The 21,870-nt window shown below is 43.2% G+C and overlaps 1 protein-coding gene and 1 non-coding gene across 2 annotated transcripts in view; one reads left to right on the forward strand and one right to left on the reverse strand.

The window, feature by feature from the left end:
• Positions 1-15,669, reverse strand: part of NCEH1 (neutral cholesterol ester hydrolase 1) — a 57,559-nt gene extending 41,890 nt beyond the window's left edge. Inside the window, exon 1 of the mRNA XM_017529891.2 lies at positions 15,302-15,669. Within this exon, the coding sequence (XP_017385380.1) occupies positions 15,302-15,439 (138 nt within the window). The 5' untranslated portion in view covers positions 15,440-15,669. The remainder of the gene's footprint in view (positions 1-15,301) is intronic.
• LOC119471440 lies at positions 9,727-9,829 on the forward strand. The gene has a single exon (XR_005200493.1). It is a non-coding gene; the product is annotated as a U6 spliceosomal RNA (small nuclear RNA).
• Positions 15,670-21,870: the final 6,201 nt, after the last annotated feature.

Consider the following 21,870-nt stretch of genomic DNA (forward strand, 5'->3'; position numbering starts at 1 on the left):
TTTTTGAGATGGAGTCTGGCTCTGTCACCCAAGCTAGAGTGCGCTGGCACAATCTCAGCTGACTGCAACCTCCACCTCCCGGGTTCAAGAGATTCTCTTGCTTCAAGCCTTCAGAGTAGCTGGGACTACAGGCACCCACCACATCCAGGAAATTTTTGTATTTTTAGAAGAGACAAGATCTCACCACATTGACCAGGCTGGTCCCGAACTCCCGATCTCAGGTGACCTGCCCACCTCGGCCTCCCAAAGTGCTGGGATTACAGGCATGAGCCACCACACCCAGCCCTTGTATTACAAAATTAGCTGGGTGTAATGGTGTGGGCCTGTAATCCCAGCTACTCAGGAGGCTGAGGCAGGAGAACTACTTGAACCCAGGAGGCAGAGATTGCAATGAGCGGAGATCGCGCCACTGCATTCCAGCCTGGGTAACGGAGCCAAACCCCATCTCAAAAAAAAAAAAGAATCCCTGTATTTCCTTCTCAGGGTAGTATAGTAAAATTAGAAAGACTGTAAAACAGACCACTTTCCAATTTCCTTGTACCCACTTGCAAGCTGCATGAGGTTGGGGAAAATATTTAGCCTCTCAAGCATTTTTTTTTAAAGAACATTTCTTTAAGAATATAGAGTATGAGCACAAGAAATACACTTGTTTACTGTTCTTTCCCCAGAATAGTGCTGGTGCAAAGTGATGTGCAATAAATATGCAATGAAGGAAATAAACAAGAATTTTAATGTCAACCCTTTTCAAAGAGATTCCAATTAAACAAGGTAACCGTTTAAGCTACCGAAGTAACAAGTTAAAAAAAATCAATTAGAATTGTTCCTGCTGGAAAATAGCGCAGCACAGCCACATTCTTGCACACTGCTATAAATTGGAAAATAACTTAAACATTTGTAATAGGACCTGCAAAAATATTTATAGACTTTGATCTAGTAGTTCTGCTTTTTAAGACTCTTTTGAGAAAAATCCTAAAAAAGCTGATTACACAACATGTTCACTGTAACATTATTTACGGTAGCAAGTCACTAAACAGTCTAAATTTTTGGTAGTAGGAGAATAGCTAGGTTTAAAAAGGACGCTGGCTCTAGTGCATCCATTACAAAAGATGGAAATATGCAGTCGTTTGACAAATCCTGCTGGTAGAATTCTACTATTAGTAGTGCATATTCAATCTAACAAAAAAAGACAACATAAATTCAAAAAGAAATAGTGGTTGTATTACTGTGAGACTATAGGTGATTTTTTCCCCATTTTTAAAAATTTCTATAGCATGATTACCTTTTATAATAAAATAATTCAGTTCTAATTTACTGAAGAAATTATACTTCTGAGGGGAAATTTTTAAAGTAGCTATGACATCCAGGATTATGGAACTTAAACATCTACTCTGACATCCACACTGCCTACTCATATTCAGGTGTTTTGCTGCTTTGTACACACTTTGCTCACACAGCTTGTCTGTCTTGCCCGGGCAGTAGACTCCTTCAGATACTTTCTTCACAGATACAGAGGGCTGAACTGTAGGTTCTGTTTGTTACTGGCATTTCTTCCGATTCCCCTCATGATCAAACCCCAGTCCATCCTTCGATAGCCACGTGAGACCTCCCTTCCTCTCTGGTGTCCTGTCCAACTTACCCCTCGGGTCGTCACTCCTGCCTTCGTGCTCTCTAATACTTGGTTTAAGCCTCTACTTTTATAACTTGTTGCATTATCATTATGAGTTTCTCGGTCTCTCCTTCATGTTTGTTCCCCTAGGCCTAATATACCACCTCTTACATAATCTGTGTTCAATATAATTGTGGAATGAATGAATGCATTGCTGTATGTTTCCTTTCACTATTGCTGCGATGTTCAGGCGTTCTGAAGAAGCAGGCAGCTTACCCTTTACCATTTTCTGCTTAGACTCTTCATGGAAAGAAAACAGATATCCAGGGCAAAGGTAAGCACTTTTTTTTTTTTGGAGACAGGGTCTCACTTTGTTGCCCAGGCTGGAGTGCAGTGGTGTGATCTCAGCTCACTGTAACCTCCACCTCCTGGGTTCAAGCAATTCTCCTGCCCCAGTCTCCTGAGGAGCTGGGACTGCAGATGTGTGCCACTGTGCCCAGCTAATTTTTGTAATTTTAGTGGAGATGGGGATTCACCATGTTGCCAGGGCTGGTCTCGAACTCTTGACCTCAAGTGATCCACCCACCTCGGCCTCTCAAAGTGCTGGGATTACAGGGATGAGCTACCACACCCGCCTGCAAGCACATTTTGTTGGTGAATTCCACTGATGCTGCTTCATTGGAGAAACGGGATGCACAGAGACTACTTCCTGTCAGGGTATAATCACCAATACCCCCTCTACTGTAGACGCTGTCCAGGGACTTTTGGTCACCCATCAGTCTATTCACTCAGCAAATATGTGAGTGTTTACTTTGTGCCAGGTACTTTTAGGAGCTGGGCTCACAGTGGGGAAGCCCACAGACAAGCCCCTCCCTGCCAGAGCCTTCAGCCAGGCAGTGGAGATGGAATTACTTAGGAGTAATTAAACAAATAGACAATTACCAGTGACAGGTAGAACTGGAAAACACAGGTAAAGGAAGAACAGGGTGTAGTCAGAGGAGGTAAGAGGGAAACTAGACTGGGCAGTTCAAACAAGAGGTCAAGTTCTCTAACCACAGACCCAACCCTTTAGACAAACATGAAGAAGGCTTTGTCTCCAATAAGGCGCCACAGCTGCCAGCAACTGCAGTGTTTGTTTCAAACTTTAAACAAAGAATGACCTTCTGAAGTAATACATGAGGGACACAGCAAGAGAGAGACTTAAAGAAGTTTTTGTTGAAGACAAAAAGCTACTAAAACCAAACAGAAGAAAAACCTCATTGTTTTCAATCAAATTATATTATTTGGCCACCAGGAGTTAGATGCTCCCCTAAGGTTTGCAACAGAATATTTTTAATTATTTTTCTTTCTTTACTTTTATTTTGAGACAGGGTCTGGCTCTGTTGCCCATGCTAGAGTGCAGTGGCGGGATCACGGCTCACTGCAGCCTCAACCTCCTGGGCTCAAGTGAGTCTCCCACCTCAGCCTCCTAAGTAGCTGGGACCACAGGTGCATGTCACCACGCCTGGCTAATTTTTTAAAAAAATTTTCATAGAGATGGGGGTTTTACTGTGTTGCCCAGGCTGGTCTCAAACTCCTGGGCTCAAGTGATCCACCCATCTCGACCTCCCAGTGTGCTAGAATTACAGGTGTGAGCCACCGTATCTGGCCTAGAATATTTTTAGTAAGTAAAGTTTATTTCACCAAGTAGTACTTACTTTTGATGTTGATCGTGTGCTTCATCTTCCTGTTAGCTTATTAAAAGTGACCACAATTAAAACAGTGAAATAGATCTAACAACACAAGGCAGGCTCATCTCACCCATGGCTGGGTCATGTAAAGACCTTCTTCAGGCTTTGATACTTTCAGAAACGTCACAGCAGTAGCTTCCTGTGTGTGCCAGCCCGTGTGCTGCTTCTCATCCATTCAGACCCAGCTGCATGAGCCAAAGTGACTGGCCTGGATTTAAATGCTATACAACTGTAGAACTAACAGCATTTAATCTAAAATGGACTAAGTTTACTACTAATCTGATGTGAACCTTTTTTTTGAAACAGGCAGAAAAGGCTAGTTAGCCTGTGAAGAGATCAGATTGTAAAATATGTTTCCACATCAATGGAACATTAAATTAGTTATTTGGGGAAAGAGTTGTGTTTGTGTGTGTGTGTATGTGTGCATATGTGTGAGCATGTGTGTGTGCGTGTGTGCATGCATGTGTGTGCATGTGTGTGTGCATGTTTGTATGCGTGTGTGTGCACGTATGTGTGTGTGTGCACGTGTGCGTGTGTTTGTGTGCGTGTGTTTTACTATTTAGTACCTCAGTAATTTCCATCAGTAACCTCCACCTTGAATTTTAATCACAACTTATAAAGTATATCTTGACTATTTCTTGTCAGAAATGATAGCTCAATATCAACATGGCCAAAGTCAAAACATCAGTTTTGGAAAACATCCTTGACATCACTCCAACAAACAGGCTACAGGTTGAGACACTGCATGGAAAACGCACAGGTGCCGAGTCCACTGTGGGGCCCCAGAAGGCCCATTTCAGTCCGCAGGGCCCTCAGCTTCTCAGGGGAGTTCATCCATCACAGCCGACCCCGCCCTGCTGGCAGTGCTCTCTGGGCTTCTCACGTCCTCTCCCAGTTTTTCTTGTTTTCCTAATGTTTGTCTCCTCCAAGGCTCCACCTCTTCTCAGCAGCTCTAACACCCTCCTCATTCAACACTGTCTCCTCAGGGGATTTCATGGATTTCCAGGGTTTCCGTGATCACTGACCTGACAACAAATTTCTCCCCATTTCCTGTATTTCCTTCGCTTATTTGTCTCATGTGTTTAGCACTGGATTGTAGCTCCAGGAGGACCAACTGCTGTTTGTCTTGTGAATTGCAATATCCCAGTGCTAGCACATAATAATTGCTCAGCTAACAAATGATAGAGAGGCCATGCTATATTATCTCAATTATGGTGGTCAACTGGAAACCTGCCTGAGAGCAACAGCGGATTGTAAGCATAATGGTGACAACAAAAGAAAAAAAATTACCATCGTAGTATAGTGTAGACAACTGACAAAAATCAGATCTCTTTCTTGTGTGTCAAGCACTGCTCCAAGTGCCTTACATATTAACTAGTGTTTGATGATGATGGCAATGAATCATAAAGCTTTATACGCATCTTATGCAATCTTCATAACTTTCCAGACTCAGCATTTTAATCGCTGGCTAGATCAGTAAACAAACCCTTAGGTACGTCCTCTATTCAAGGTCACACGACGAGTACAGCTCAAAGCCAAGATTTGAGGACAAGTCTCCCTGATCCCAAAGTCCATGCTCTTAAATGCTATGAAAATGTTCCCCAGCGTTTGGTAAATACACCATCAGTTGCATGAGGTATTTTGTAAAATAAGAGATCTATAGTCAATTGAATTTGGGATTCATTGTACATTCTTTTGAAGATTCAAAATACACATTAGCACAGTCAGATTTCTTAAAGATTTTACAGTTAAAGAAGAAATCCTGATTAACTCTGTTAAACTTGGCTTATTTAACCATAGAGCCCTATTCAATGTGCAATATATAACTTTTTTTCTTTTTTTGACAAAGAGCCTCTCTCTGTCATCCGGGCTGGAGTGCAATGGTGTGATCTCGGCTCACTGCAACATCGGCCTCCTGGGTTCAAGCGATTCTTGTCCTTCAGCCTCTCGAGTAACTGGGACTACAGGTGTGCCCCACCATACCTGGCTCATTTTTTGTATATTTTTTTAAATATAGACAGGGTTTTGCCATGTTGCCCAGGCTGGTCTCAAACTCCTAAGCTCAGGCAATCCACCTGCCTCGGCCTCTCAAAGTGCTAAGATTACAGGTGTGAGCCACAGTGCCCTGCCAATATATATCTTTAAAGCAAATACTGAGGCCATTAGCCTGAGGTTGTCACTGGAACCAGAGCCCCTAAATAAGCAGGCCAAAACTCGATTCAACATAAACAGTAAAACAAAACGTAGGCTGAACCTATGAGAAACCACTAACCTCTGACCACTGAATTATTCCCAAATAAGGCAAAACGCCTAGCTGTAGCCCATCAGGTAATTAATTCCTCTGCCTCTCTTGGGTGTTTGCTCTAGAGAATCTTGCTGCTCACTCTGCAGAGTACAGTTCTCTAAACCCCTTCTGGTTGTGAGTGCTGCCCGATTCATCAGTCATCCTTGGCTCAAATAAACTGTTAAACTTACTTTGTATCAAGTTTTTTTGTTTTAACAATATTAGCATCGTCAAGGACTACAATTTGTAAATATGTAATACACTTCTTGCCTATGTGATGCATTTTTTGTTTTTTTGTGTGTTTGTTTGATGAGATGGAGCCTTGCTTGGTCACCCAGGCTGGAGTGCAGTGGCATGATCTCAGCTCACTGCAACCTCCGCCGCCCGGGTTCAAGTGATTCTCCTGACACAGCCTTCCAAGTGGTTCGGATTACCAGCATCTGCCACCACACCCGGCTTATTTTTGTATTTTTGGTAGGGACAGGGTTTCACAATGTTGGCCAGGCTGGTCTCCAACTCCTGACCTCAGGTAATCTGCCCACCTCAGCCTCCCAAAGTGCTGAGATTACAGGCATGAGCCACTGCGCCCAGCCTCTAAAAGGAGAATTGACTTGCCTTGCTAAGAGAGTTAAGGAAGCCCGGATCATTGCTGCCTAGCCTTGCCTCTTGGGAGCAAGGAAGAACCGTGTGCAGTGAAATGGATGTGACTGAAAGCTTGCAATGAAGTGACTTGACCTTGGAAATGGTGCATATACCAGAAACAGTGAGACAAACATCTTCCACTTTTTAAAAAGTAGATTTCAACATGATCAAAGAAAGATAGTTTGAGTCTCAGGGCACGGACAACAATATGGGACAGGCAGCTCCAAAAAGGGTCTCTCAGTCTCTCATGGGGCATTCATCAACTATCCTATTCAAGAGGAAAAAGGAAAGGCTGACAGCTCTCCAGTGTGGAAAACCACCAGTGTTCTTTTAAGGAGATGGCTTATAATTATAACTAATATTTAGTTAGAAACAGACACGTAATTCATGACAAATTTGAAGACAAGCATAAATCTATGAAAACATAAGGAAGTTAGAAACCCAAAAACAGCGAGGCTTGCAAAACAGTTGTGAAGGACAACTGTCGGCTACGTTCAGTCAGAAGCACGTGGAAGCACAGGGTCTGCTCTTTGTGGCAGACACAGTAACACGGCGATAACAGAAGCAGAGCCATGAATTCCTGATTTCTCTCTAGCCTCTCTATCATCAATGATCTTCAAACAAAAACAAAACCCCTAAAACAGTAAGTGGAAAATTATGTCTATGATAGGTAAGAAAATTTATGATTTGGTGAGGAGGCTGTATGTAAGGAAGTAGCAACATATAAGGGCTATAAAAGTAAAACAAAGCCCTAGCAGAGTGTTGAGACAGAAATTAAGGCTGAGGCAGGGCAGTCAGAGGGCAGGAGATGGGGAAGTTCTCCAAAGAGATGATTTCTGAGTTGGTATTGAAAGATGCGCGGGATACTGACCAAAGTAAAAGGGTGGGAGGGCGTCCGGGACAGAGGGGACAACAGGAGAAACTTAAACAGGTTCATGAGCTAAACTGTCATCTGTGACACACTGAGGCTGCAGTCAGCAACATGGTGCCAGGTGGTAGCAAGCACCAAGGGCCAGCCAAGGAACTTAGCACTTTTATTCTACAGGGGATAGGAAGCCCTGGTGGGGTACAGGGGTGGTAATTGGAGGGCGAAGTCAGATTGGAGCACTGAGGACTGGGAAACAAAAGATCATTTCACAACGTTGACTTGATTAGGCCGAATGTGTGCAAGTCAAATAAATGCAGCCTGAGCATCCGTCCAGGTCTGACGGAGAATCATTCCGGTTTAAAACCATTGTTCTGAGACAGGCGTGGTGCCTCACACCTGTAATCCCAGCACTTTGGGAGGCTGAGGCAGGAGAATCACTCGAGCCCAGGAGTTTAAGACCTGCCTGAGCAATATAGGGAAACCTCATCTCTACAAAAAAAAAAATGCAAAAATCACCTGCACATGGTGGTGTGTGCCTATGGTCCCAGCTAGTCAAGAGGCTGAGGTGGGAAGATCGCTTGAACCTGGGGAGGTGGAGGTTGCAGTGAGTGGAGATCGCACCACTGCACTCCAGCCTGAGACCCTGTCTCAAAACAAAGAAAAAAACACTGTTGACCTAGCATGATTATTAACAGCAGTCCCTGCTACTCTCAAAAATGTCCTGGTTTGGACAATAAATTACATGGCTATCTAAATACATGTAACTTGGAGACTATCTGTGTTTAATAACAATGATAATAAGCCGGGTGAGGTGGCTCACGCCTATAATCCCAGCATTTTGGGAGGCTGAGGCGGGTGGATCACCTGAGGTCAGGAGTTCAAGACCAGCCTGGCCAATATGCTGAAAACCCCGTCTCTACTAATATCCTCTCTGGCTTCACATCCTCCCCTCCATCAGCAGCTCCGGTCAGCTTTCTTCCCAATCAGTCCCACTTCATTAGTTCATGCTCTCACCTGGATTGGTGGCTCCTAAGTGATCTCTGGCCTTCACTTCTGCTTTCTTAGGTTCCAGTGTCCACACCGCCACTGAGAAGGCGGGCACTTGAATGATGGAAGGAGAATTATGATAGAGACATTTGTGGGTTGCTGCAGGAGCGTTGGAAAGAACATCTGAAGCAGACCTGGGCACTGGGGAAGTGTATCTTTTCTGAGATGTCAAGGTTGAGTGCATTTAAACAACATTTAAACATTGATATGGTTTTGAGCATGTGACTTCTCTGCTAGCAGACTTTCAGTCGCTCCTTTCTTGTCCACAGAGCTTTTCCTCACCTGCCTGGTGCTTCCCCTCTGCCTCCCTCTCTGACTTTTCAACTTCAAGCTCCAGCCAGTCTAAACCACTTTTGGTTCCTCAGCTGTACCCTCCTCTCCCACCAGAGCCTTCACATACTGCTGCTTCTGGCCGGAAGGCCCCTTTCACCATTCTCTTCTCTGGTTTCTGTTATAAGGAAATCTAGCACAGTGGTTAAACTCTTGAGTTCAGGAGTAACACTGGCTGGAATTGAATTCAGGCTCCACCTCATATAAACTGTGTCATCTTAAGCAAGTCACTTTTCTTTGCATTTCAGTCTCCTCCTTTGTCACATAAAGAACACCTGCCTGATTGTATTACCATGGGCTAAACTGCATGCAAAGCACATAGCACAGTATCTGCCACAAAGTAAATGCTCACTACATGCTCAATAGATGCTATTGTTACTGTAAGCACTCAAACTTGATATCTCAGATTAGAGACATTTCCCCAATGCCCAGGTCTGCTTTAGATGTTCTTTCCAGGGCTCTCGCTGCAACTCACAAATGCCTCTATCATAATTCTTCCATCATTCAAGCTCCCACTTTCTCACTGGCAGTTGATTTATCATCCCTCACACTTGACTGTAAGCTTCTCAAGATTAGGTATCTGCCTTACACATTTCTGTTTAGCCAGACCAGCTCCCTGCCTTGGTGTTCACTTAATATTTATTTAATAGGTGACGACTTCCAGGGTTTTAATTTTATTACACACTGAAAGATAGCTTGTTAAAATTTCATAACATGACACACCTTAGATTAGGCAGCGAACATAGTCAGGTTTTTCATTTGAAAATTCAATTATAGGTAGGCACAGTGGCTCATGCCTGTGATCCCAGCACTCAGGGAAGCCAAAGCGAAGGGATCACCTGAGCCCAGGAGTTTGAGACCAGCCTGGGCAACACAGTAAGACTTCATTTCTCCTAAAAAAAAGAAAGAAAGAAAAAAAAAAAGAAAAGAAAAATAGCTGGGCATGGTGGTACGTGACTGTAGTCCCAGCTACTCAGGAGGCTGAGGCAGAAGGATCCCTTGAGCCCAGAAGTTCAAGTTTCCAGCTATGATCACACCACTGCATCCCTGTCTGGGTGACAGAGCAAAACCTTGTTTCTTAAAAAAATAAATAAATAAATAAAAGCAAAAAATGAAAATAAGTCGAATTATGTTTCCTCATTCTATATAAACATAAAATGAAGGGTAAGTGGTAGACAGTTCCCACATAAGTACATTTGGCAGCAAAGGGAGATATATGGTGTTCACTTCAGCAGCACATATACTAAAATTGGAACAATTCACAGAGGACTAGCATGGGCCCTCCAGAAGAATGACACATATTTGTGGCGTTACATGTTTTGTTTGTTTGTTTGTTTGTTTAAAGTAAATATAGCTGGGAACAGTGGCTGATGCCTTGTAATCCCAGCACTTTGGGAGGCTGAGTCGGGCAGATCACCTGAGGTCAGGAGTTCAAGACCAGCCTGGTCAACATAGTGAAACCCCGTCTCTACAAAAATACAAAAAAATTAGCCAGGCATGATTGGCAGGTGCCTGTAATCCCAACTATTCGGGAGGCTGAGGCGGGAGCATTGCTTGAACTCAGGAGGCAGAGGTTGCAGTGAGCCGAGATGGCACCATTGCACTCTAGCCTGGGTGACAGAGTGAGACTCCAACTCAAAAAAAAAAAAAAAAAAAAAAATATATATATATATATATATATGCTATTTTAAAAGAAGCAATTGTGCATAAAAAGAGCATTTAAGAATGATTAACTGTACTTTCACACTTCATAGATATGTCTCAGATCAAGCTCAAACTGCATAGTAGAAATAGGATGTCCCGTTAAAATAATGAGGGTATTTCTATGTTCAGGGCTGTATTTGTAGAAGCGCTAGAAAAAATAAAAAGGAAAGTATCGATTGGGGATTATCTTACATACCTGGCAGCTGAATCAACTGGACCTTAATGTTTCATAGGGTCTACCTGCAGAGACCAACTCAGGTTGTTCACCCGTCAGAACTCATACTGATTCAATAAAGCCCTTGACACTATTCTTAAAAGCTTTCTGCTGTCACATGTTTAAAGAAAAATTCTAGCAAATCAGCTAAAAACTGTGGTTAGTGATCAATGTACATAAAGAAATACATGTCATCACAATTTCTGCACAGTAATTATTTACTAACATTTTCAAGTTAAATTTACCCGACATTAGTAAACATTCCAGTTTAAAACTGTTCTGAAAGAGGTTAGCACGTTGGCGTTCTGCAGTTTCCAGCTGAGCTGTCATTTAAACCACACCCACACAGCCCAAAAGCACATCATGCACTGAGAATTCAAGTGAGGTGACATTAAGTCTCAACAAATTTAGGGACATTTGACAAGATGAAAATCCTTGATCAACTATGTCCAAAAGCACTCTCATGTGTAAGAAACGGGAACACCCAGCATAGGTATGAATTTCAGCACTTCTTTTATATCATACCACTAAAAAGATTCGCAGTATCAGCAGTAGTGAGTTAGAAAATGATCCAGGCCGGGCGCAGTGGCTCATGCCTATAATCCCAGCACTTCGCGAGGCCGAGGCAGGTAGATCACGAGGTCAGGAGTTCAAGACCAGCCTGGCCAAGATGGTGAAACCCCATCTCTACTAAAAATACAAAATAAAATTAGCCAGGTGGTGGTGGGCAGTCAACCCAGCTACTCAGGAGGCTGAGGCAGAGAATTACTTGAACCCAGGAGGCAGAGGAGGTTGCAGTGAGCAGAGAAAACACCACTGTACTCCATCCTGGGTGACAGAGTAAGACTCTATCTCAATAACAACAACAACAAAAGCCATGTCTTGTTTGCAGGCTGTAGGAATCTTCTTCAGCCTCTTCAACCTGGTGCCTTCACTACTGAGATTAATGGGGGTTTGCCACAACAGCCCCTCAAGGTGCTGGGATTACAGGCATGAGCTACCATGCCTGGATAAAAAAATGTGTGTGTGTGTGTGTGTGTGTGTGTGTGTGTGTGTGTGTTTTAAGATGGGGGTTTCACCATGTAAGCCAGGATGGTCTCGATCTCCTGACCTTGTGATCCACCCGCCTAAGCCTCCCAAAGAGCTGAGACTACAGGTGTGAGCCACTGCACCAGGCCAAGAAAAAAAGTTTTAAAGTAATTTATTACTTCATGTTCATTGTGGAAAATCTAGAACATACCAATACAAAAACTGAAGATAAAATCTTATGGCCCAGAAAAAAAAAAACATCATGTTTTAAATTATATCTTTCTGCTTTTTCTACACAAACACAGATACACGTTTTGATATATAGTGTATACGCTATTTTGTAGCTGTAGCTGTTTCCTGCTTAACACACAGTATAAATCTTTTGCAAGTCATTAAACATTTTACAACCTAAATTTTTTAACTGCCTAGTATTTTCAAATATGAATTTACCGTTATTTAATCTTTGACTGTTCTTAAATTTTAATTCTTTTAAATGGCGCTACAAAAAAGAAGAAAAAGAAAAAGGTTGCTTAATGTTCCTTCGCATTTATTATAAATGGCAGTGCTTTTAGACAAGTTCAACAAGTTTGGTTTTTTTCTTTGTCTTATGGTGCTGACGAACAAGTTTTTTAATCCTGTAAAATGTTGCCATCTTTATGGCTTTATAGCTATCATTACTTACAATAAATTCTATCTAGAGGGATCACAGGTCAAAAAATAAGCACGCTTTTAAGGCTTCTGATAGATATTGCTAAACCGTTCTCCAAAAACCATGGTTCTAACATGCATTTTCTCCAGCAATGTACACTTCTCAGTATTTTAACCTGCACTGAGATTACCTTTTTAAAAAAATCTGTTTGCATAGCGTTTGGAAATCAGCCTTCAGGACTTCCCCAGACTCTGTTCTTTTGTTCCTCTAGTCTCCTGCTGCCTGGTCTTCATCTAAATCACTCCTCGCCTTTCCAAGACCTACTTTTGTTTGTGCTTTTCCACTGCTCAAGTCTTAGGTGGCTTTGCTGTAACACTGAAATTTGCCTAGCTAGTATTTTATCCCCTTAGGGCCAAAGTATCAACTAATCTGATAAACTAATCCATGCTAATGTAAAGGGCTCATTTCCAGCAACATGTATGCAATATAACCTGCAGATCAAGGAAAGTTCGTTGTCTACAACAGCAATGCGTTTCATCTTATAGAGCAGTGGTTCTCAAGTTTTGCTGCAATGAAGATCATCTGGGGAACTTAAACACTGCTAGGAACACTAATCTCCCAGAGATTTTGAGTAGGTTTGGTATGTAGTGTAACCCGAGTATCAAGTTTTGTTTTGTTTTACAGTCCTTAGGTGATTCTAGCATAGCATCCGTGTTTGAGATGAGTCCGAGAGATCCTAAGTTGCTTCTTCTTAGGGAATATGGGGAACCCCAAGGAAGAAAAGTGCAATGAACATAATCTCAACAATCTGACTCACTGCACAAGACAAAGGAGATAAAGAGTAGGAAAGGGCGAAGCATTTGCCAACGACAACAGAATAAACCTAACATTCACGATTCTCGACGGTAGGCAGGTGGTGCTGTGTTGGAAAGTAGACTGAGCTTAATCTCTAAAAAGCTTCACTTGCCTTTGCAATTGAGCCAATCAACTCAAACTAAAATTAGTTGAGTAATGAGATTGACACCACGCAATTTAGTAGCAGTGCTCCAGGTTTCAATTACATAAATTACCTCCAGTTTATACTTATTTTATTGCTTCAAAAAAGGTGAGCATTCTTATAGATGTTCCCACAATGGACCCTTGGTGACAACCTGAAGACTAACTACAAGAACCAGGCACTCATATACATTACTAAGCCTTACAGCAAACCTACAAGGTAGTTATTTGCCCTATTTTACAGGGAAAACTCAGGAAGATTTGAGGTGACACTGGTAAATCACTTTATTAAGTAGAATATGTTTCCGTCTGACCATAACGATCTTTCTGCTATTTCACAATTTAGAAGAGAATTGATGAGAGCCATTTCTCTGCAAATCCACTCATGAGCCACAGTGTCAGGTGACTCATCTACTGCTGACTTCAGGTTACACCCACCATCATTCCCAAGCACCACTGGAGGGCATACTCTGTGGAGGACCTCACACTGCCTTGTCATTGATGGGGCTGGCAAGCCTAGCAGGGAAAGAAAGGCTTTTCTCCAAACCTAGCTTGTCCTAGATTACTTATGATGGAGAAGACTTCTTTGGCGACCTGAAAACTAAGAATAATTTCTGCAGCTAACATAGCTGTTTGATCTTTTCCCTGTTTTCCTATGTTTAAGTTATTGTAGAAGACCATTAACCCACCCGGGGAAACATCACTGTTCCTCGATCTTTGAAGGACATTACTCTCAAATTACATAATTTCATGGGGGAAGAGAGGGATTGCAGGGCTTCCTACATCAAAACCGACTTTCCCGACATCAGTGCTAAAGAAGGGGATGATCATTTTCACCATGTCAACAATACAGGAAGCAGGAGGAAAGGAAGGTGATGGGCGGGGGGCGGGGGGCGGGTCTATAGCTTCACAGACCTTTCCTGAGAAACAAAAGGGGCTTTGGAGGTGAGAATGTGGCTGAATTCAAGAAAAGCAAATCCATGCTAAGAATGTGCTACAATAGCTTACAATACCCTAGTAAGGGACTTTTGCTAGGATAAAGCCCCGCAGATTATGTAATCCTACACATAAATGAGTGGACAGGAAACAGGAATACAAACCCGCCAGGAAAACTGATGATTTTATACAATCAGCTTTCTCAGGTTGAAATGATTTTTTTCTCTTTCTCTAGTTGTCATTTCTGAAAGAAGGAGTTTATAAAAAATATTCTGAGATTAAAGCCCAAGGTTGGGGTAATGGAGGAGGCTTGCTTTTGGAGAAGGTTAGAGTTTAGATCGAGCAGCCTGCTCAGAAATACCGTCCAATCAGAGGGCTCAGCCTTGGCTGCAGACTGTAGTTTAGATTCTCTGACACTAAAAATAATGCCCCTTCCGTGGAATAAACCAGACAGTTACATTTTCCTGTCTATGGAAGGAATGAACACACGCCCAAGATACAGTGGAGAGAAATGTTACCCTCCCAGGTGAAGGAAAGTAACCTGGCTCAGGAGAAGTCTATCTGACAGCCAAGGACATAATAAATGCTGCAGGGCAAGCAGAAAACACGCATCATGAAAACACGGGCTGCCGCCTCCTCACCTTTCAGCCAGCCCAGCTTCCCAGTCCCGTTTCCAGGGCTGAGCTGAAATCTGCCTCGGGTGCAAGATACCTCTGGTTCCTTACGTGCTTGGATGGGGAGCCTGCCTGCGGGCTCGGGAAGGGAGCGCTCCACAGCCTGGGGACACTGGGAGACCGCCCTAGCCTGCTTCGCTTCTAAGGTGGCTGCATTCCCAGGAACCAGAGCCTGCTTTTTCCGAGCACTCCTAAAAGCACTTAACTCACTCTCTGCCGGCCCCTATGGGAGAATGACAGTGTGGGGAAGGGTGACTTATAAAACGTGGATTTATAAAACGCCTTTTGACGTTGCAAACCAAGGAGGAGGAAGATACTTAGGACCGACGACAGTTTAAGCAGTTGTCAAATTCTATCCCAGCACTTCTCCCACGTCACAAACACAGACGAGGAAAGGCAGCTCTTGCCCGCTGCTAGCAAGGACGCGAACGCGGTACCCTGAAAATGCCCGACCGGACCACCGTAAAGAGTGGCAGCCTCGCTGCATTAGGAAAAACCTGCGTTTTCGTGGAACCCGGCGGAGACATTTTGCACCCCCTTCAAGTATTGCGTAAGAGGAGGAAGGGAGAAGCCGCGCTGGGCTGCACCTCACCACTTGCTGTGCACCCCGGAAAGTGGCGTCCAGCAGCATCAGCTTCCAGGGGTCGGACACGGAGCTGGGCAGCGGGATGTAGATGTAATAGGCGGCCAGCGCCACCAGGGCCGCAAGCAGGACGCACGATGACCTCATCTTTGCCCCGCGCCCTCGGCTGGGCGCGCGCGGGCTGGCGAGGAGGACAGCGCGCTGCCACCCGGAGACCTCCGGCAAGTTTCTGCCCGCGGCAGCTGCTCACCCACGCGTGTCTTATAAGCCCAGGAGCCAATCAGAGGCGGCGTCGGGAGGAAGTCGCAGCGCGGACATGCCCCTCTACGGTGTCCTTGCAAAGCGTGGCAGCCACTCCGGGTTCGAGGAAGCTCCGTGCTGCGCGGGCCGGAGCACAGCGGACTCTGCAGGACACTGGCTCGTATTGCACGCGTGTGAGGATGCAATCCACGCCTGCAACACACGCATCGCCACACGCGTGCACTTTCCTCCTAGAGGGTCTCAAGCGGAAGAGAGTTTCAGTGTGGTGCGTCTCTGGCCAACGCACGTGGGTCGTTCTGCCTCAGGGTATTGAGAAAGGTGATAAAAATTCCGTTTTCTGGAGCCACGCTTGGAGTGGTTTGTACGTTCTAGCTGATACATGGCAAAAGAAGATATGAAACTCTTCTGGCTCAAGCAATGAAAGGCCAGTGGTACATCTAGCACCCAGTCCTTGGTTTCTAAATCCCACGCGCCAAGAACAGGAACCACGGCTTTCTGACACCACCTCTGGAGAAAAGACGGATACCAGGGCTGGGGCGCGATCAGTTGTGCCAGAGACGCGGAAGTGCTTTAAAAATGACGGGAACTGGTCAAAGGTCCGCCGCTGTCAGCTTGAAGTCTCTCCCAGTGGCTAAAGCTGCGATAATTTTGCCATCGGTATAAATCATCATAATGGATTATAAGCCGTTGATTAAAATAAAACCCAGCAATCGATATTAATATAAATAAATGAGGAAAGAAGAAAGGCTTTTCTTGCAATAGGATGCCAACTAATAAACATAGAAAATCATCAATGAATGCTGAAACTAGAGGGTAAAAATTTGACACAGAATTTTGGTTCTTTATCAGAAGAACTCTCCACAAATTACTACAAAGGGAAAAAATAATAAATTTTTAATTGGAGAGACTTGTAGATATCACCTGAAAAAATTCTTTCAGTGGGTCAGTGGTAGCAGAAATACATTTAAATCCAGACTTGCTGTTAATGACTGCGGGTGAGGAGGGGTGGGTGAGTACCGATAGGAGAGAGAAAACTTGACTAGCAAAATTTCAGCCAGAAATCCAGAAGGAAAACATTTAGAAGCCCCGTTGCAGGAAAGAGGTAGATGACAACTCCAAACTTACTGATGAAGGTCGTAAAACACCTGCTATATATAATTATGCATCTGAAGATAGTAATTCCAATTTAATCAACAGCAGTAAAATAACCGTAAATTTGGGCCTGATAATGAGATTTTTAGGAAAAAGTTGCCTTTCTCTTCAAAGCTGGAGGAAAACAACAAGAGCACACTTTCATGGTATTTCAAGCAAGTTCTCTCTCTCTCTCTCTCTCTCTCTCTCTCTCTCTCTCTCTCTCTGTCTCTCGTGCGCGCGTTACTGGTCGAGCTTATAACCCTAAACAGATAGGGATGTGTATGTTTGTGTGTGAGTATATGTATAGAAAATTAGAAGCTAGCCTGTTTTTTGTTTTTGGGTGTTTTTTGTTTGTTTGTTTGTTTGTTTTTTCAGATGAAGTCTTGCTCTTGTTGCCCAGGCTTGAATACAATGGCGCAATCTTGCCTCACTGCAACCTCTGCCTCCCCGGTTCAAGTGATTCTCCTGCCTTTGTCTCCAGAGTAGCTGGGATTACAGGTGCCTGCCACCACACCTGGCTAGTTTTTGTATTTTTAGTAGAGACGGGATTTCACCATATTGGCCAGGGTGGTCTTGAATTCCTGACCTCAGGTGATCCACCCACCTGGGCCTCCCAAACTGCTGGTATTACAGGTGTGAATCATCATGCCTGGCTAGAAGCTAATCTTTATGGGTGATTAGAAATAATCCTGGAGATACAAACCAAGCTGACTACTGGATTTAGTTACACTACTTGCTTTCAAGAAATCTGCAAAATAAAAGTTTTACCTTGTTGACAATATTTTTCTCCTAGATTTTGACTATATGTTTACAAAAACACAGATCTTAGAACTAATGACCAAACCAAACAGAACTAAAAACAAACAAGCAAATTCGAAAACCACCACACCTAACTCAGCCTTCCCTCTTCCACCAGCAGTAACACGTTCAGTGTTAATACATGAGTCTTTCGAGGATTAGCACAGCCAGGTTTGTTCATATTCCTCTGGGTTGTAAGCAATAGTAGCAATATTTATTTCTGCCTTTCAGTGAAGTGCGGCTTCCCTTAAGCAGTACACTAAGAGATAGAAGCTAAGAAAGAATAAAGAAACTGCAGTAATTCTCAGCTCAGAAATCTGAGTCTCTGTGGCTGAGAGGTTTTGTTTAATGAGACTAATTTGAGATAAACATAAATGCCTTCCTCACTTGTTTTAAATACTTTATTCATTCAACAAACATACCTGGTCCACATTGGGAAATAAAGAAGTTGTGGCAGGCAGACTGTGAGGTCTCTACTCTTTAGTTTTACATGCTTGGAGAGTGGGGGGCTCAGGGAAGAATGTAAGGAAGATGCAGAAGAGGGCACCGAACAATAAACAAACAAAGATTAATCGGTAATATGCATTAATTAGGCTTGCTATGAGGTAATTCTGTAGTAAGCACTTTGAATATACTAACTAATTGAGCTTCATAACAATTCTACAAAGTAGGTGTCATTGTTGGTCTAAAAATAGGCATTGAAAGATGAAGTGCTTTGCGCAAGCCATCCTGCTGGTATGAGAGCCCAGAGTCTGAGCCTAGTGCTCATGTGCTTTACCACTCAGCTCTACTGCTAAGTGGTTAAACACGAAGAGGAAACAGGCGGGGCACGGTGGCTCATGCATGTAATCCCAGCATTTGGGAGGCCGAGGCAGGTGGATCACCAGAGGTCGGAAGTTCGAAACCAGCCTGACCAACAGAAAGAAACCCTGTCTCTACTAAAAATAGGAAATTAGCCAGGCATGATGGTGAATGCCTGTAATCCCAGCTACTTGGGAGGCTGAGACAGGAGAATCGCTTGAACCCAGGAGGAGGAGGTTGCAGTGAGCTGAGGTCACGCCATTGCACTCCAGCCTGGGCAACAAGAGCGAAACTGAGTTTCCAAAATAAAAAAAAAAAAAAGAAGAAGAGAAAACAGAACAGGGTGGTGTGATGCTGTGTGTCTGTGAGCTGCTTTACACTGGGTGGGAAAGGGGGCCCCTTTAAGGAGATGCCATTTGGACTGAGATCTGAATGACAGAAGAGTGCCATGCAGCGCTGTGGCGGTGGAGGGGACAGGTGCAGAGGCTCTAGGATGCTAACCCCATCGAGGAATGCTAAGAGCTAGTGAGGCAGGAGTAGTGTGGAAGGGGTAGGGTGGGTGTGGAAGGGGTAGGGTGGGTGCAGAAGGGTAGGCCCTTTAGGACCAGGCAGCCCATGGTAAGGAGTTTAAATATTCTGGTGCAATGGGAGGCAATTAGAGGTTTTGTAACAGGGAAGTGACATGATCTGATGTATTCATATATTTAAAAAGGAGCACAATAGCTGCTATCTGGAGAAGACCTGTCGGGTGGCTTTTGCAATAGTTCAGATGAGATACGAGGGTGGCCTGGAGCTGCAGTTTAGTTTAGCAATGACACCAAGGGGATAGATTTTTGGTGTATGTTAGAGATGGGGAGATAAGATATAATCATAAACTATAAATGATGATTTTAAAAAGTCAAAATATGCCTCTTCTAAGGTAATAAGGTGTAGCTTGAGTGCAGTAATTAACTTTTATGTTTTTATGGGATTGTCTTAGATTAATTTTTATTAACATCTAAATATATGACATAGCAATATCATTGCTTAACAAAATCTTTATTTTTATCACTTGAAATAATTTTCCCCAAATGCCATATATTAAACCATGTGAAGTGGTTTTCTTCATCCAAGACAAGCAGAACTTTAGTTCAACATTGATTGAGTGTTGTTATCTGTAAGGCAATGTGGTGGATGCTGTTGTGATGAAGACATATTTCCTTTCCCTGTGAAAAGGTGTTCACTCAGTTACAGAGAAACGCAGGTACATAGGTTGTTTAAACATGTATAAAGTTCAGAGATGTAACTCAGAAGAAGTCAAGATTCATTCTGTTCCAGAAAAATTAGGAGTAAGAAATACTCAAAAATGGCAAAGACTGGGCAGGTTCTGCAGGCTGAAAAGGAGTGTGTGTACAGACAGGCAATAAGTGAGACCATCCCATGCAGAAAGAAGAGCTCATTATACAAAAGTTCTGAAGTGTGATGTGAGCAGAATGCTACAGGTAGTTCAGTATTTCTGGAGCATCAGATGCAGGGACGTGGAGCATAGTGAGAGTGTGAGGAGTTAGAGATCACATGAGGCAGGGCCTCGTAACTTACATCGTTGGGGAGTTTGAGCTCATCCTGTAGGCAGTGGGGAGGCATTAAAGGTTTGCATTAGATCACTCTGGTAGCAACGTAGAGGGCATGTTGGTGGGAAAAGAACCAGGGAAGCAGTTGGGAGGATGTTGCTTTTTTTTGTGGTCGGGCGGGGGATGGAGTCTCGCTCTGATGCCCAGGCTGGAGTGCAATGGCATGATCTTGGCTCACTGCAACGTGTGCCTCCCGGGTTCAAGTGATTCTTCTGCCTCAGCCTCCAGAGTAGCTGGGACGACAGGCGAGCTGCCATGCCCAGCTATTTTTTTTTTTTTTTAATTTTAGTACACACAGGGTTTCACTGTGTTGCCCAAGCTGGTCTCGAACGCCTGAGCTCAGGCAATCTGCTGCCTTGGCCTCCCTATGTGCTAGGATCACAGGCATGAACCACCGCGCCCGGCCGAGGATGTTGCTTTTAAGGTGTCCGAGATAGAGATGGTGGTAGCATAAACTTGTATCAGGTGATGGAAATGAGAATGAAGAGTCAAAAGATACCTGAGAGGTAGAATCAAGAGGACTTGCAGAGGGAGAGTAAAGGAGTAGAATCAAGATGAATTTCCAGGTCACTTGCTGAAGCAGATGGGAGAATGGTGTTGCCTTTTCAGAGATAAGGAATAGAAAAGGGTAAAAGATTTAAGAGGAAATGATAAATTCAGTTTGGAATAGTTAGATTTGAGGTATCTGTGAAACGTTTAAGTAGAGATAGTACATAGGCTCCCAGACACAAGCTCAGAAGCTGGAGATGTAAATGTGAATCTTCATCCTGTAACTGAGGCCATGGCAATGAATGAGACAGAAGCTGTGTGTGTGTGTGTGTGTGTGTGTGTGTGTGTGTGTGTGTGTGTGTGTGTGTCTAGGGGGGAAGGGCCCAGGGTTGGGCAGAAGAAAAGCAGGCCAGAGGGCTTTGCATTTACTGTTTAGGAAAAGGAGAAGTTGACAAGAGAAAAAGAGGAAGTGGTCAGGGAAGGGTCTGTCTGAGCTAGAGGCACGGAGAGTGAATACTGAAAGGCAAGGAAATCATTGAGAAGGTAAATCGGTGGGATTTCCTAAGTGAATCCTTGAAAGGGGAGGGAAAGAATGGAGCCAGTAATGACTTCAAAGTTTCTGGTTTGGGCAACATCATTAACTGGCATAAGAAATATTGGAGGTAAAGCAGGTCTTGGGACAAAAGAATGAGTTCAGTCCTATGATGTGCTCAAGGTAAAGTACCCTGATTGTCAGCAAGCCATTGGATTTAGAGGTTGGATCCTTACAGGAGGTGTCAGGGCTATACTGAAGAACAGCCAAGATGGGTAACCCAAGCAGCATAACATATTAAACCACTTATACAAACTATGTAATACAAAGTATATGATACAAGTGTATTTCCAAGGATATGTAACATTTCAAACCTGACAAAAAGCCTCAAGCCATTAACACAAACTATGTAAGTATAAAATACAAAGACTGATACAAAGTAATAAAGGTCTTTAAACTGTTTTTAATTTACTCAGAATTGTATCCAGCAACAGTCTCTGGTCTAAATGCAATGTTAACGTTTCATTAAGGTCTAAATCACTGCATGATCTGTTTCAAAAAATGGCTTGTGAATGACTGCACTTATGTGTCCGCCTATTTTGCATAGCACCCTCTCCTGGTTATGGTTTGAAGCTCATGCTTGATCTCGCCAAGGGATTATATTAAATTATTTAATTATTACAAAGTAAATAATTATTATTTATTTACTTTATTATTTATTATACTATTTATTTATTATAAATAACTAAATTAAAATTATTTATTACACTTATTTAATTATTATAAATAAGTATTACACTTATTTAAGAGAAAATCTAGGATTGTGTTCAAAGAATAAAAGGAATATTCTCTCTCTCTCTCTCTCTTTTTGTTTTGAAACCACCCTGTTATATTATCACCCCAAAGATTTATAAGTTTATAAAAAATTCAGCCTGGCCGGGCGCGGTGGCTCA

The sequence above is a fragment of the Cebus imitator genome, unplaced genomic scaffold (genome assembly GCF_001604975.1).
Source record: "Cebus imitator isolate Cc_AM_T3 unplaced genomic scaffold, Cebus_imitator-1.0 Scaffold61, whole genome shotgun sequence".
Taxonomy (NCBI): domain Eukaryota; kingdom Metazoa; phylum Chordata; class Mammalia; order Primates; family Cebidae; genus Cebus; species Cebus imitator.